Source organism: Gekko japonicus, unplaced genomic scaffold (assembly GCF_001447785.1).
Source record: "Gekko japonicus isolate JY-2015 unplaced genomic scaffold, Gekko_japonicus_V1.1 scaffold1987, whole genome shotgun sequence".
Classification (NCBI taxonomy): Eukaryota; Metazoa; Chordata; class Lepidosauria; order Squamata; family Gekkonidae; genus Gekko; species Gekko japonicus.
The window spans coordinates 9,063-26,350 of record NW_015160277.1 but is presented as its reverse complement, the minus strand read 5'-3'; the positions used below and the strand labels follow the sequence as shown (position 1 = coordinate 26,350).

General features: G+C 50.1%; 1 protein-coding gene across 1 annotated transcript in view; it reads left to right on the top strand.

The window, feature by feature from the left end:
* Positions 1–16,821, top strand: part of EPB41L4B (erythrocyte membrane protein band 4.1 like 4B) — a gene marked incomplete at its 3' end in the record, with an annotated part of 140,526 nt that extends 123,705 nt beyond the window's left edge. Inside the window, exons 18-20 of the mRNA XM_015415274.1 lie at positions 499–698; positions 5,660–5,766; positions 16,690–16,821. Of these exons, the coding sequence (XP_015270760.1) occupies positions 499–698; positions 5,660–5,766; positions 16,690–16,821 (439 nt within the window). The remainder of the gene's footprint in view (positions 1–498; positions 699–5,659; positions 5,767–16,689) is intronic.
* Positions 16,822–17,288: the final 467 nt, after the last annotated feature.

Genomic DNA, 17,288 nt, shown 5'->3' with positions numbered 1-17,288 from the left:
TATGTAAGGTTGCATTGATTTCCATCAGCTCCCCCCTCAGGGCTCGGGACAGCCCCCCCCCCCCCCCCGGCCCGGCCCACCGCCACAAACAGAACCCTCATGACAATTCCCAGCGATCATTCAGAGAGCGAGATGTGCCATGGGGGTGTGGAGGGTGGATGGGCAGGAATCACTGATAAATCCATATAGATTCAGGTGGGTAGCCATGCGGGTCTGAAAGAACGGAACGAAGTCTGAGTCCTGTGGCACCTTTAAGACCAACAGAGTTTGATTCTGGGTATTTCGTGTGCATATACGCTTCTTCAAACAAGGGTGCACGCCCACGAAAGCTTGTACCCAGAATTAAACTTTGTCAGTCTCAAAGGTGCCACTGGACTCAGACTTTGTTCTAATAAATACCTATGTATACTTTTTTTCCTCCCTGATGACTGTGTCGTTGTTAACGCCGCTCTGCCCTCTTCTAAACGTTCTGACTTGGACCCAATTTCTGCTCCACAGCTACCCTTTGAACAACACTGAACTTCACCCATTTAACACAGAAGAAAATGGCGGAATGCCCTTCACGGCCAAAATGTCTGGGAGGCATCACCCCCACCACCACCACCACCATCACCACCACCACCCACACTCCGGTTACGGAGGACTTGCCCCTCCAGACAGCAGCAAGGATGTGGTGGCTGCTGTTCCAAGCCCAAATAGTAAGTCTACTACGCTGATTTTGGCTCCCAGGAAGTTCTTGGGGAGGCCATCAAGCTGGCGTGGGAGGCTCAGCCTTCTTATTATTTAGTTATTATTTCCACGTATGTCTTGCTCTCTCCCTGCAAGTGGGCTCAAGGCGGGTCACAACAGTAAATTCCAATACAATCTAAAATTGATTCAGTAAATAGAGATCAAATATCAAATTGATACAATAAAACCAGTTAAAAACAGTTAAAGTGGGCAGCACGGCAAATTCCAGTTTCCGTTCCTACAGCTGGGAAGGAATGGGGTGAAGCCGAGCCATGAAGGTCTCGTTCATAGTAGCTTCCTGCCACAGCAACGGGGAGGCCAGCTGGTAGTGGCCCACTGCCTCAGCCAAAGGCCTGGAGGAACAGCTCTGTTTGGTGTAAGAGGTCCCACAGGGCCCTGATCTCAGTTGGAAGCGTGTTCCGCCAGGCCAAGGCCAGGGTCGAAAAAGCCCTGGCCCTGGCTGAGGCTAGGCGGACGTATTTCAGGCCAGGAATAACCAGCAGGTGGTTCTCTGCAGAGCACATAGGGGGAGAGGCTGTCCCTTCGATATGTCGGTCCCAGGCTGCATGAAGCTTTATGTGGCTTACTAATAGAAACTTTTTAGGGCTGCCAGGTCCCCCGGGGGAGCGGGGGGTTGCACACTCTAGGGCCCCCCAACCCGCAGACCCAGATCCAGCCGTCAGGGGGAACTCCATCCCCAAAGTGCCTGAATCGGGCTGACGTGCCCAGTGCGATGACATCACCCAGATGTGACATCATAACGCCAGGCACGTCGTCAGTGGGCGCTCTAGCATTCGACCTTAAAACTCTTTGGTACCATAGAGTTTTAAGACCGAACGCTAGAGCTTCCCTCGACGACATGCCTGGTGCAATGACTTCACTTCCGGGTGACATCATCACGTTCGAGACTCCCGGACACAGAGCTTCTCCCCCCCGCTGGATGCCAGGTAGGGACCTGCCAGCCCGAAAACCTTAACAACCATCAGATGAATCCCACAGGCAGCCAGGGCTGCTGTGGGGCTTGTAACTTGTCCAGTTTGAGGGAAAGGGCTGTTTTTTATCTAGTCACACAATTAACTTTGTCTGTGAATGTTTTTGTGTAATGAACTTGGACAATTATAAGGATTTTTGTGAGGGAAACTACAAGTTAGCTCAAGACTGAGCTGGGATTTTTATTTATTTTAATTTTAAAAGCGCTTCATAAAAAGGTAAAGGTTTCCCTTGCTCGAAAGCCAGTCGAATCCGACTCTAGGGTTACGGTGCCCATCTCTGTTTTCAAGCCGAAGAGCCAGCGCTGTCCAAAGATGTCTTCGTGGTCATGTGTGTTGCACGGTGCGCGTAGGACAGCCTATGTGCCAGTAGAAAGTATCAGCCAGCCACCAGGACTATTACAGCCACTCCAACTCACCAGCCACTCTTCAGCACTCAATAGCTCTGTATAGCACCACACAAGACAGTCCAGTGGTGAACTATGTACAGCTTTATTTACAATATATACAATCCTCGGACAAAATGCTCCGCCAGACATCGTCATTTAGAGAAGAAGAATACAGAGGCAGCACTTGTCCACATATATACATGTTATCAACCAATCAGCTAAGAGCTGAGTCATTGTCACTGACCTCACACCATGATCTGGTCCAAACTGGCCAGGACAGGTTTCAAGCAGTCTTCCTGCTGACGGTTAGATCACTATGATCTGACAGCTGGATATTAATATTACAACAATGTGGCCGGCATGACTAGACGCCGAGGCGCACGGAACGCTGTTCCCTTCCCATCGAAGCTGCGCCTATTTATCTACTTGCAATTTCTTGCTTTCGAACTGATAGGTTGGCAGGAGCTGGGGCCAGAGACGGGAGCTCACTCCGTCACGCGGCACTCAGGTCTCGAACTGCTGAACTACTGACCTTCCACAGCCTGCAGTTCAGCGTCTTCACCACTGAACCACCACAGCTCCTAAAAAAAAAAAAGCGCTTAGCCTCTTGCAAAAGTTTGAAACTGGTGCTCCAATTAAACTTCCTGCCCTTGTCCCTGTCCCTCCCCTCCCTCCCTCCCTCTGGAATCCTCCATCCGGGTGGCTCAACATAAAAGCTTCCCGAGCTCTAAGTACACCATGTAATTTACTTACTCGAGGGCCTCAGCAATTTTCAGGGCAGTGCTTCATCTTCGTGGAAGTGGAAATGGATTTCTGAAATGAAGACCTGTCAGTCCTGATTGATTTGATTGATCGAATCAGTCAAACGGGTGGGCTAACAGCTAATGGGATGTTCAGGAGGATTCATCCATCTTCGCTGACCCAAGATCTTGGTTTCTGCAGTGCCCTGGGATGAGAGCCTTCCTGCTGCCCCACCAGAACGCCTTCCGCGGAAATCCTTTGGGCCACACGCTTGACATCAGGGGGTGCCGTCTCTGCTTCTGATTCCTGTTTTTTAATGGGGTGACTAGAGCCATATGCTTTCCATATGTCATTAGGGCACTATAGTACCTTTTCTATTTTTCAATTTCTTTCCTAATAATTCCCAACATTGAATCAGCCTCAGCCTCCCCCCCCCCCCCGGTTGCCATCCTAAGCCGAAAAAGAACGCAGTGACACAATTTAAATGTCAAGTCTCTGTTCCTGGTGATTCTCAACGTGTGTTTGGCGGGTACGTTGATCATAATCAGCAGTATTCTTGTGCGGAAATTATAACCGCAAATGTTGAAGAAACCTGGATTTTGTTCCCAGTCTTGGGAAATGGACAGCTAAGTTTTTGAGGGCCAGAAACATAGTTTATGTTTTTAAAAAAAATTTAAAGGAGCAAAAGTATTTCAGGTCAGGAATCACACATGACCAAGGGATGCAAAAAAGAGGGCAGACGAGTACAACAGTTCCAGTCATGAAGTCATGATGATAGGGGTGGTTTCCTGCCTAGCTAAAGGCTTCAAAGAACCAAATAAGAGCAAGAAGTCTCTGCTGGCCCCCAGCTGTTGTGCACTATGGGGGGGGGGGGTCTTGCTTCCTTGCTCCACCCCAAGAGCAAAAGTATAGAGGAGCTGCCCGGATGGATTTGGATCATGTCCTTCAAATGAGAGAGAGACTGGGAGCCAACAAGGTCTTACAGAGACACCCTCTGGTAGAGCAGCGGTAGATCAAATGTAAATGATCTCGTGGGTGGACCCTGTGGGCCCCATGAAGACCCTGCTCACAAAGCGTCTTTTAGAGACAGATGCTTCCCTGTGATTAAAAGACGTGCTTTAAGCAGAGTGGGGTGCTGTAGTTGACTAATTCCCACGCTGAGCGGGGGGGTTGGAGTAGGTGACCTCTAGGATACCTTCTAACTCTGTGTCAAGAAATTGGTCTCCTTTAAGAGTTTTTCTGCCTAAACGTTAGCTTTCTTGACTATAGAAGTCATCACTCCCACCTGCTGGCTTGTTATCAGAATTGTTGCATAGGCTGGCAGAAGTGATTAACTTGCAGCAGCTGAGAACTGTCATCTAAAGCGGTTGACAGCTTGCAATTTAGAGATCTATCCTGGTAACAGGTTTCTGTTGGCTAAATGGCTTGTTGCATGTGCCCACCCCCTGGGCTCTTTACTGCCAGAGCTCCGATCCTGTGCACTCCTGCAGGAAATGACTCCTGCAACTGATCTCCAGAGGGCAGAGATCAGTTTCCCTGGAGGAAATGGCTGCTTTGGAAGATGGACTCTGTGGCATTAGACCCTGCTGAGGCTCCTCCCCTCCCCAAACCCCGCCCTCCCTAGGCTCTATCCCCAAAATCTCCAGGTATTTTGCTGCCCAGAGCTGGCAACCCCAGGCCTAACTCTGAAGTATCTAAATCTGTAATTAGAGACATCTCCAGCAGGAGAAGGAGCTGCGGTGGCTCAAGTGGTTAAGACGCTGAACTGCAGGCTGTGGAAGGTCGGTAGTTCAGCAGTTCGAGACCCGAGTGTGCCGCATGACAGAGTGAGCTCCTGTCTCTAGTTCCAGCTCCTGCCAACCTAGCAGTTCGAAAGCAAGAAATTGCAAGTAGATAAATAGGTACCGCTTCGGTGGGAAGGAAACAGCGTTCCATGCGCCTTGGTGTTTAGTCATGCCGGCCACATGACCACGGAAACGTCTTCGGACAGCGCTGGCTCTTCGGCTTTGAAACGGAGATGAGCACCGCAATCCTAGAGTTGGATTCGACTGGCTTTCGAGCAGGGGAACCTTTACCTTTTACCAGCAGGAGAGCTTTAAACTCATGGGGCTCCTTGACTTCAGTTTATACGCATGTGCACACACACACACACACACACACATATATATACACCGTCTTCGATTGGGACCATAAGTGGTTTGTTCTCCTCCATTTTATCCTCACAACAACCTTGCGAGGCAGGTTAGGCCGAGGGTGTGAGACTGGCCCAAGGTCACCCACAATCTTCCATGGCAGAGTGGGAATTTGAACCTGGGTCTCCCAGATCCTAATCTGACAGTGTAACCATGACACCTTGCTAGTATGAGGAACAGCAACAGTTCCTTTTGCTACGTGGGGGGGGGCTTTCAGTGTGGGTTGCCGTCCTCCAGGCAGGACCTGGAGTTCTCCTAGAGTCACAACGTTTCTCCAGACTTCAGAGATCGGCTCCCCTGGAGGAAAGGGCAGCTTCGGAAGGCAAGCTCTGTGGTATAGCACAGATTGTAGATGAAATCCCTCCACAGATTCCCTCCTCTCCATGGACTCCCCCCAAATCTCCCGGAATTTCCCAGGCCGTACTTAGTAGCCCTACGTCCAGTCCATTTTAAAATGTTGTTGTTGCAAATGGTACAAGCGGCTGTTGCCGAAAGGGGATGAGTGTGATTAAGTGTGATCTCAGTTTATAAACGTGCACAGACTTTGTCCAGTGGTTATGTTTGCAGGGTTTTTTACTTTGCTTTCAGACTGTTTTCTTTGCTCATTCTGGGCATCCAGGAGTCCCTCGCCTTTACGATGATGCTTCTGTCCATCTGAAGAAGGTGGAAGCGGAGACGGGGAAAGCGGTTGGGCCATGGCCAGCGCTGCACATCAACATGAACAAGGTACAGCATGGGAATCGCTATCTGGGGCTTTGGGGGGCTCTGCCCCCTTTCTTAAAGGCACAGCCCTATAAGAATTTCTCTGGTAAATGCTTTTTTCAATCATTTAGAAACATTTTTTTAAAGGCGTGGGCTCCTTTAAGCAGAGTGGGGGGGCTGTAGTTGACTCATTCCCACACTGAGCAAGGGGGTTTGAGTAGGTGACCTCTAGGATCCCTTCCATCTCTGTGTCAAGAAACTGGTCTCCTTTAAGCGAATTTTTTCTGCCTATGTGTTAGCTTTCTTGACTATAGAAGTCATCACCCCCACCTGCCAGTTTCTTATCTGAATTGTTGCTTAGACTGGCAGAAGGGATTCACTTGCAGCCCCACCAGAAAATTTTTTGCCCCACAAGCCACAGAATCCTGGCTATGGGCTTGGCTCCAAGGTGAGGAAAAATACCACAAGCAGGGAGTGGATTTACCGTTCAGTTTCCCATCCTGTGTCTCTTCACAAGTATTTACTTCCTGATCTGTCGTGACCCAATTCAGCTTACAGAGGCCTCGTCTCCTCCATTTTATCCTCCCAACCACCACCCTGTTAGAGGTACCAGCCTCCAGGTGGGGCCTGAGGATCCCCCGGAATCACATCTCCAGATTGCAGCGATCAGTTGAAAATGGCTGTAGAAAATGGCTGTTTTGGGGGGTGGACTCTGTGGCCCTGTACCCTGCCGAGGTCCCCGTCCTCCCCAGGCTCCATCCCCAAATCCCCTGGAGTTTCCCAGCCTGGATCTGGCAACCCTGGCACCCCCATCCCCTGCCGGTGGCCAGGGGCGAGCTGGCAGCCCGACACCCTGCAGACTAGAGTTCAGTTCCCATGGAGGAAATGGTTGCTTTGGAGGGTGGACTGCTGAGAGCCCTCCCCTCTCTAAACCCCGCCTTCCCCAGGCCTCATCCCCTTAGTCTCCTGAAACTCCCCAGCCCAGAGCTGGCAACCGTAGCTTCCAGGCGAGTGTAATTCCCTTGGGCCCGTCTCACTGAAATAATTTCTTCCTTTCGTATGTAGTTTTAAAATCGAAGGTTCCCCTCCGCCCCTTATTTCCCCCCCACACACACACTTGCTTCTGCCGTTTGCCCCCATGCTACAGGCCTCCCCACACTTACGTGGGTGTCCATGTTCAGTCAGTCCTGCTTACTTCCAAAGGGTAAGTTTGGGTCGAAGTTTTTGGGACCCAATACATTTTCATGAAATCTCTCTGGCCAAGTTCAGACTGGCAAGTTTGCCCCGATAGAGGCACGAGCCAGAAACGTTTCACGAACGGATTAAAGGGGCCGTTCACACAGGCACATCTGTCCAGCGTTCCCCAGCCATACTCAATCTGTCTTGTAACGCTTCCCTCCCGAGTTTAAAAGATACGCGGTGAAAGTGGTATCAAACCCTGGAAAGCGCGACTATCCCGTGTCCATACCGCTTCCCGGAAGTGTGAACGCGAAAAGCCCTGATCCGGTAGGGGTGCGCTTATGCGCATGAGTGCATAAGCGCACATAACTGGATTACCAGAAAAAGCCGCTTATAGCCACGCCTCCGGGCCAACAGTGTGAATGCTCCCTTGCGCCTCCCCGCCAGTATGCTCCTGCATCAGTCGGTGCAGTGTGACCGGGAAAACCCGGAACACTTTGTTCCGGGTCTTTTTTGCCACGACTCCCTCCCGCTTCAAACGGCCAGTCTGAGCTCAGCCTCTGGTCGAATCTGCATTTGCATTTTAAAATCAGTTTCGTGCTGCTTTGATGCCATCTTTCCTCTAATGCTTGTTTGAATGTTGTTTGGAGAAGATTCTTTTAAAGTGGTGCGGAGGCCCAATGACAGTGGAGCCGCCCCAAAAGAGCGATAAACATATGTGGATGTGCAAAAGTATGCTAGCACTCTTGAGGTGTGAAAACGACACCAAATGTAGACAGCTTTTTTGAAGACGGAGTCAAAAGGCTGGGACACGGGTGGGAAAGACAAATGCAGACTTTGCCTCGGTGTCTCTCTCTCTGTCTCAGAAGGGGTGCCTTGTTGTTTGTGTTCAGAGGTGACTGAACTCAAGTCTTTGCTGAGGAGGGTGGCAGTGATACCTTCCCGGGGGTACCATGGCAACCCTCCTGCCAAATAATCTGTGGGATCCAAGTGTTTGTCCTTGTCTTTGTATTCATATATTTAATTAGACGACAAGATGAGAAAAAGCCAAATAAAACTGTGTACATTCATAGAACGCACTTTACTCTTCTGAGCGCTCCTGGGCCGTTTTAATTAATACAAATTAGACATCAAAGGTGCCCCGAGGTGAGTCAGAGAGGTTAAGGCTATGATTCTTTCTGACGCCGTCTGGGAGAACAGTGTGAACTCAGGCAGTTGCCTCCGACAACCAACTCGCCCGCAAAAACGATAATGGGTCTATAGCAGAGCTTTGACTGGAGCGGAGCAAGTGGAAGGACTTCGTTGCAACGTATAAAGTGGGCACAAGGGAGAGGGCAAAGCCTCGCCACTGTCACAGACCTTGTTGGCACTGCTGAATGGGGACAGGATGCCCCAGAGTCCACCTTCCAAAGAGGCCGTTTTCTCCCCGGGGGAGGTCCGTTTTAATCCCAAGAGATGTCTCGATGGCGTCATTGTCGCCTGGAGGTCCGTTTTAATCCCAAGAGATGTCTCGATGGCGTCATTGTGAATGGTTTTGAGAGACTGATCCACTCCAAGTAAACTGAATATTGGATAAGAACCAGGGGTCATTTCATTGAAAAAGAGGTGCAGGAGCTCATTAGCATAACTCATTTGCATATGCCACACCCCCTGACATCACCGGAAGTGTGCCAGAAGGCAACACCCACCGCTCACGCTCCACTGGACTGTTTTGGATTGCTAGCTATGGGGGGGGGGACACGCAGATCTGCCCTCACAGAGGAGGAAGAGCTTGTACCTGAATAAAACTTGGTCTTAAAGGTGCCACTGGACGGTTTTGGATTGCTAGCTATGGGGGGGGGGACACGCAGATCTGCCCTCACAGAGGAGGAAGAGCTTGTACCTGAAGGGGGGGGCTCTGCAACTTACCTGGCTGCTTCTTGCTCCTCCTGGCCCGACTGAGGGCTGCTGGGAGCAGGGGGCAGGGCTTGTTGCATGTGCCCGCCCCCTGGGCTCCTTACTGCTGGAGCTCCGCTCCTGTGCGCTCCTGCAGGAAATGACCCCTGATAAGAACGAAATAGTTTTTGGATATTTTTCTTTGGCGTAATACTTCGCAGTTGTTCTGCTTATTTCCACCACCCGTCCCCTGATCTCTCTTTTTGGTTTGCACCACCTGGGAACCGAAAGCTGTCTCACAGATGAGTTATGTGGAGACACTACATCTGCAGCCTACAAGGTCGGAGATAAGGAGAGGAGAAGCGCAGGGAAAGGAATGTGGCTCAGGCTGGCACACAGGACAGGGAGGGGGTCCAGGAGGGGCCCCTTAACCTTATGGCAGCATAGCTGACAATAGCCTGTACTGTTGTGCCTTCTGATTTGCTAGGCGCCATTCTTCAGTTTGATCAGGACCGTGTGCAAAGGACTAGAACAGTATGTTCAGTCACAGCCCTGCTGTGGCATTTAGCATGGAATGGGCACGTGTGCTACACGCTCATGGGGCCACTCTGGCACATTCACCCAGGACGTGTTAGCTGTCAGACCCTCCTTCTGCAGAGGCTGCAGTTTGCCCTTAGATAAACACCCTTCTTTAATATCACCCCCAGATTGTATGTGCAGGGCCTAAGAGTAAAACTAAAATGGAGCTGGAAGAAACAAAATGGATACTGGCCAGGTAAGAGCCTGGGAAATTATTTTGGAAGGTGAATCAGAATGGCTGGCTCACGAGCGACCCTCCTACCCACGCTCAAGAGATGCATAACTGATAACAATGGGTTTCCCAAGAAACCATTACCTCACCTTAGATTAACCTCGTCCACAACCGGTCGTGATGTCCCTTGCCCATTTGCCCCAATTTAGCAACACTTTAGCAACTATTCATACAACCTGGTAGTTTCTCCCATCCTGTAATCAAGGGTCATCAAGGAACATTATCACCTTATTTCATAACAAGCGATCTCATCAAGGTTTTGCCCAAATCTTTGTCCATCACCTCAAAGCCCATCAAAGTATTGTTTTGGGGGCTAGCACACCAGCCTGCCCTCAGGCAGCATTTTGCCATATATCTGGAGGACACAGCCAGCAGTCTGTGTGTGTGTATTTGTGTGTGTGTTCTCAGCACTAAACATCACCCCCCACTTGCATGTGGCTCCTCTCCTCCTCTGCAAGAAACGCTGGCTGTTTTGCTTGCTGCCTTCTGCAGACCTCTTTTCCAAGATCAGCAAATATCGCCTTCCCTGAAATTACTGTCTTTCCCTCCTCCCTGATTTCCTCTTAGCTAGCTTGTGTGTTTTCTGTGTGCCTTATGTGTATGTTTTGCTCTTTTATTCTTTTATAATAAAGCACCTTTCCAGTCAAACTTCAACCTGATTTAATTTGAGAGTTTTCTAAGGGAATATCCTGGTATACATTGGTAGAGATCCTTAGTTATCCCCTCTTGCTTGTCTCCAATTAAGCTAATTTCCCACAATTAAATAGAAGACTGCCAATTTGGGTAGCAGACTTCTTCTTCTTCCCTCTGTGCCCCTGCTTTTCCCCCCTGTAGCCGCTTCCCCAAGTAGGTGATGGGTATTTCTTTGCAGTAAAGATGGCTGCCCAAGACTGTGCCACGAAGCTCTGATTCACACATGCATTTCCATTGTTTGTTGATGGTAGTCCCATGAGAATGAGCTGTCACAGGTCCCATTGCTTCGGGATCACATGATGCCAACTCAGACACCAGACTTTTTTTTAATGTCAGTTTTTATCAAGATTTTAAAAACAACACATACATAAAAAAGAAAAACCAGGAAGCACAAAAAAATGGAATGGGGAAAAAAAGAAGTGAGAAAAACGTGAAAAGTAGAAGGACAATAAGGGAATATCTTTCAATTTTCATCTACGACTGACAACTTGGTTTACTCTAATCACCCTCTCTATAACTACATAATAGATCCCTCCCTTATCTGTAATCTTTCCCCCTCTCTTATTCTTCAAAACCATGAGTCATCAATTCATCTTTTTTGGTTTCATGCAAAAAGTCTGTAAGAGTTTTCTGGTTAGCGATTAAATATAGATAATGTCAGGCACAAGACTTTTTGAGGGAGATGGTTCATGCATTCAGTCAGCACATGGGATCTCTGATCAAGAGATGTTTGCGCATGTATGAGCTAGCCCTTAACAATACATCTGTGCACAGCCACCAAACTGAAAAAATTAACAAGCCATTATTTTTAGAGCTGTCCAATTGACCACAATTTCTCCTGTTGAGAAAGGGCACATTATTAGCTAATTAAACATCATGTGTCTCGTTTGGGTGACAATGTACCAACTGTTAACTAGCCAGCTACTACTTTGTGCAAGAAAAGGCAGGGTTTTTATGTGGACACTTCAATTAAAATCCTGTGCAGAGAGAAGCATTGTTCAGTGGACACATGTTGGATTGTGCCCCTAGAAGTTTCACTGGTCAGCAATAGACTGCTTGCAGATCAATATGCTCAAGAGAAACAAAAGCAGCTAAGTGAAAATCAGGATGATGAGAAAATTGGCTAATTAGAGAGTTAGGTCTTCCTCTGGATTAATTTCCTGTCCTCAGACTAACTATTGTGATTTAGTCCACAGAGGTGGCAGACAAAGCCAAAAATATTGTCTGCTAGGGATTTAGGTTACATGGTTGGGTATGAAGAAGTGAGCAGTGACACATGAAAGCTCCTCCCCTGCCACTTAGTCATTAAGGTGCTGCTGGACTCCTGCTCTTTGATATTGGTTGGCTAGGAAGTAGGGCGACATATTTTCCTACTGTTTTACTGACTTACTGAATACCTAAATGCAATGATGTAAAAGCTTTAATTAAGGACAAATATTAGTCTGCTAAATGGCCACTCCAGGCTTCCTCATTTTACCTGGAGGCATTTATCAGACAGGTCGAGGGCCCAGGCTACCAGACTATTATATACTGGGCTTGAGGCCAATGTTCCCTCTAAGCTGTGGAGTCTTGTGAGCAAAATTTCTACTTTGTGAGCTACTGGCATTAAAGTTGTGAGCGAGCCATTTGGCAGCCGCATCCATTAGTTTGCTCCGGAGCCCTTCTTCCCGAGCTAAGAAAAAAATGTGTGAGCCAGAGGCTAAAAAACTGTGAGCTGGCTCACACTAACTCAGCTTAGAGGGAACACTGCTGGAGGCAGCTTTTCTCAAAAGTGATTCCTTTATTCAGCTCAGAACACAACAACCAACACATAGAACAATCCCAACTTATATACAATTTAGAACTAGCTAAACCACACCCCTAGAATACTAAGGTCCAATCGTGAATGAGTGCTTAAGACCAACAGGTTTGTTCGCGCCAAAAGTCATAGTCTTTCTTGATTGGTCCGTTCCACAACATCAGCCAATCAGATTGTTGATTTTAGGATACTGAGAGTCTGTGAAGCTTGTGACTGAAGCTCAGGCTCATTCTCCATTCAGGTTATCTACATAAGGTAATACATAACACAGACCTTTGTGAGAATTCTCCCCCTAGCTCAGTGATGGCGAACCATTTAGAGACCAAGTGCCCAAACGGCGACCCAAAACCCACTTATTGATCGCAAAGTGCCAACACGGCAATTTAACCCGAATACTGAGGTTTTACTTTAGAAAAAACCACTCATACATTAACGTTAGATGATCCAAACAAAGTAAGGCAAGCCATCCCAAATGCTTTCATTTCCTTAACATTATTTGGCAGAGAATGCGACACTTTAATGATGGTCTGGGCCTGGCTGGGGCGATGGCAGGCGTGCCCGCAGAGAGGGCTCTGAGTGCCACCTCTGGCACCCGTGCCATAGGTTCGCCACCACTGCCCTAGCTGAATTGTGTGTGTGTAAAGAGCCGTCAAGTTGCAGCCAACTTATGCCAACCCCAGCAAGGGGCTTTCAAGGCAGGTGAGAAGTAGAGGTGGCGGGCCACGGCTTGCCTCTGCAGAGCCTTCCTTGGTGGTTCCCTTCCAAGTGTTGACCCTGCTCATCTTCCGAGATCTGATGAAACTGGGCTATTCCAGGCTGCCTTCCCCCCCCCCCCCCAGCTTAATTGCCCCACCAATAAAAGGAGAAAACCTGTTCTTAAGTTCTTTTTCTTTTCTGCCTTTTCCACTAACAATTACCGGAGAACGTCAAGAATTTGGACCTCCTATTAACTAGCCATTTTTTTAAGGTAGTTTAGAGGGGGACATTCTCGTAAAATAGTTGTACATGCGCTCTCTCTCCAGCTTTGACACTCATCTACATTAAACATGTGCATAGTTCCCAATAGGGTTGCCAGCCTCCAGGTGGTGGCTGGAGTTCTTCTGCTATTACCACTGATCTCCAGTCGACAGAGAGGAATTCACCTGAGGAAAATGGCTGCTTTGGGGGGTGGACTCTGTGGCAATTTTCCCCAGTGAAGTCCCTCCTGTCCCTGAACCCCAGCCTCCGCAGGCTCCACCCCCCCCCCAATCCCCAAGTATGTCCCAACCCGGAGCCGGCAACCCTAGTTCCAAAGTCTTTACTGAAAAGCATATATCCGGGAAGGGTTTCCTTAAATCCCTTTGAATTCCCTGGTTTAGTGTAAACCACAAGGAGCGAATTCTGAGGTGCAGAAAAACCACACTGAGGCCCCGGTCACACGGGAGGTTTTGGCCCGGGAGAGGGACGGATCGGGGGCGCAGCAAACGGGCGCGAGCACACCGCAACATCTGGGAATCGGCTCGCACCCGTCCCCGATCCGTTCCTTCAGGCCAATAACGCGCTGTAAAAAAAACCCAACAGAAGAGGACTTACCAGGTACACTGCAGCAAGCGTGGCCGTGCGATCGCCGGTGCGCCCATCTTCTGGAGCAATCCAGGTTCCCAGCTAAACTGCGCATGCTCACACATGCACAGTTCAGCAGCCTCGGTCTCCCATAAGTGGCTTCCCCATGGCATCTCATCGTGCTGGGGAGGAGCTGCGCGGTGGCTCAGGGGATCTATGTGATCCCGCCGCCGCGTGTTTCTTTTGGTGCGGCTTTAAAAAGCCGCACTTCAACCGTACTCCCCCCCCCCCCCCCCGCACCGCGCGGGCGCGCGCGCATTCAATCTTTTTTTTTCCCCCCGTGTGGCAGAGGCCTGAATATACTAAGTAACTGGGCAAAGGAGGACATTAAATGAGGAAATCCATTCATTGTTTTCTCCCTAATTCTAAAGTTGCCCTTGAGGTAAATAAAGAAAGGCCTTTAAATTTGAAGTTAGTTGCTCTTTTACTTCATGGCTATAAGGTTGGGACAGTCTCGTTCCTTTGTTAGCCCAGGGTAGCCAACTTTGGGTTCGGAAATTCCTGGAGATTTGGGGGATGGCGCCTAGGGAAGGGGGGTTTGTGGAAGGGAGGGAACGCAGTGGCCTCCAAGGCAGCCATTTTCTTCAGGGGAACTGATCATGTAGCCCGGATATCAGTTGCAACTGTGTGAAATCTCCAGGGCCCACCTGGAGGTTGGCAACCATACCACCTGGACATCCTTTGCATGCACGTTCTCTCTCTCTCTCTCTCTCTCTCTCTCTCTCTCTCTCTCTCTCTCTCTCTTCCTTTCCTGAGAAGAGATTCTGACTTCTTTTGCTTCCCTTCAAATCCCGCCAGAGTAGCTAGCTTTACAAGAGCCACTTTGGTGTTGTGGTTAAGTGCGGGAAGGGGAAGGGAGAGGAGTTTGTAAGGCGCTCTGAGACTCCGAGTGAGGGGCGGGGTATAAATCCAATCTCTTCCTCCTCCTCTTCTCCTTCTCCTTCTTCTTCTCCTTCTTCTCCTTCTCCTCCTCCTCCTCTTCTCCTTCTCCTCCTCCTCTTCCTCCTCTGTCATCTTCATTGTGAGCGAAAGATCTGACCCAGGATTCAAGGTGTCGCCTGTGTGGGGACGGGGTGTGTGTGGGGACGGGGGTGGGTGGGAGGGGGTGGGGCCCTCCCTCTCTGGAGCTGGCCACCCTAGTCCTGTACTCCCCGGTAGGGCTGTCAACTTGGAGTTGGAAAATTCCTGGCGATTTGGAGGATGGAGCCTGGGAAGGGGAGGAGCTCCAAGCGGGGTCTGTTGCCATAGCGCCCACCCTCCCAAGCAGCCATTTGCTCCAGGGAAACGGATCTCTGCTGTCAGTAATTCCAGGGAATCTCCAGGCCCCACCTGAGGGTTGCCTGGTCCTCCTTGGCCACCGGCAGGGGATGGGGGTGTGTGCCAGGGTTGCTAGATCTGGGTTGGGAAACTCCTGGAGATTTGAGGATGGACCCTGGGGAGGACGGGGACCTCAGTGGGGTACGATGCCAGAGAGTCCACACACACACCATGGTTTGTAGCCATTTTTACCACAGAGTTTTGCCCAAAAGTAGAGCGCCGCCAATGCAATGACATCACTTCTGGAAGTGACATCATCACGTAGGCACCATTCCTGCCCACTCCCGGAATGTCCCCAAATCCCAACGCTGGCAGCAGGTAAGGACCTGGCAACCTGAGGCCAGAAGTCCCTTCTACCACCTCCCCCTGGTTACCCAGCTGTTGTCTTTCCTGGGCTGAAAAGATCTGGCCCCTGTGGCACATGCCCTGGCCACATCTAGATCAGATGACTGCAATGCACTCTAAATGGGACTGCCTTGAGAAGTGTTCAGAAATCGGTTGGTTCTGCAGTTGCCAGGTCCTCCCTGGCCACTGGTGGGATGTGGGGGAAGTTGGGTTGCCAGCTCCAGGCTGGGAAACTCCTGGAGATGTAGGGGTGGAGCCTGGGGAGGACAGGGACCCCAGTGGGGTACAGTGCCATTGATCAAGTCCACCCTCCCAAGCCGCCATTTTCTCCAGGAGAACTAATCTCTGTAGCCTGGAGAGGAGCTTTGATTCCGGGGGACCCCCAGGCCCCACCTGGAGGGCTGGCATTCTGAGTCGGTAAAGAATGCTGCAGCCTGAGCGTTGATTGGAGGGGATCCTAGGGGCCCGATCACGCCAGTCTGTGCCCATCCACAGTGGCTCCCAATTTGCTTACGGGCACAATTGAGCATGCTGGTACTGACCTTGAAAGCCCTATATGGTTTGGGACCAACATACCTGAAGGACTGCCTAGCCCCTTATGAAGCCCCCTGACCCCCATAGAGGCCCTGCTTTGGGTGGCACCTGGGGGAGGGGGCAGAGTTTAGGAAGGGGGCTCAGTGGGGATGAAGCTGCCATTTTCTCCAAGGGAACGGATCTCTCTCATCTGGAGATTGGGTGTAATTCTGGAAGGTCTCCAGGCCATACCTTGAGTTTGCCAACCCTCTTTCCCATCCACCATCCCAGCCACAAAGGAAGAAGAAGAAGAAGAGGAGGAGGAGGAGGAGGAGGAGGGGTGGGGCTGAGAGAGAAGAGAGGAGATTGGATTTATACCCCGCCCTTCACTACCCAAGGGAGTCTCCAAGCTGTTTACAAACTCCTTTCCCTCCCCCTCCCCACAAGAGACACCCTGTGAGGTAGGTGGGGCTGAGAGAACTCTGACACAAACTGCTCTTTTTCAGGGACAGCTGTGCCAGAGCTTGTGACTGACCCAAGGTCACATCAGCAGGTGCAAGTGGAGGAGTGGGGAATCAAACCCGGTTCTCCCAGATTAGAGTCCGCGCACTTAACCACGACACCAAACTGGCTCTCTGGAGGCCATTCATGCACAGGGTCACCGTAAGCTGGAAGCGACTTGATGGCATGTAGCGCACAAACACCCAGTGCAGCATACAATCTAATCCTGTCCCCGATAGACACACACACACACCGTCTCCTAAACACTGTCCATATCTTGTTAATACACTGCAGTGTCTCCTTATGTTAACAGCAGGGTGAAGATAAGAAGGGTCTAGAGAAGAGCCTGCACCCTCCTCCAGAGTCGCCTTACACAGCACCGGATCATTTGAAGTGTAACATTCTCAAAGCTCAAGTGGAGGCTGCCTTCCGAGTGGGTGTTCAGGTAGGTGTTCCGAGTGGGTCTTCCGCGTTAGTCTTTCCTCCCTTTCTAAACTGTCTTCTGTGCTTGGTTTGTGTGTGTGCGCGTCTGTCAACCGCTGCAACATCTAGCGGTGCCTTGCATGTAGGAATGGGCTATGAGGGAGGCAAACTAGAGCTGCCAGTCTCCATGGGAGAACGCCACACGACCACGATTGTGGAGAAAAAAGACTGGACTCTATGATATCATACCCAGGCTGAGGCCCCTCCCCTCCCCAAACCCCACCCTCCTGAGCCTCCACCTTTAAATCCTCCAGGTTTGGGATCAACATACTGAGTTAGGTGGGGCTGAGAGAGCTCTCTCGAGAACTGCCCTTGAGAGAACAGCTCTGAGAGAACTTATGACTGACCCAAGGTCACACCAGCAGCTGCACGTGGAGGAGTGGGAAATCAAACCTTGTTCTCCCAGATTAGAGTCTGCGCTCCTAACCA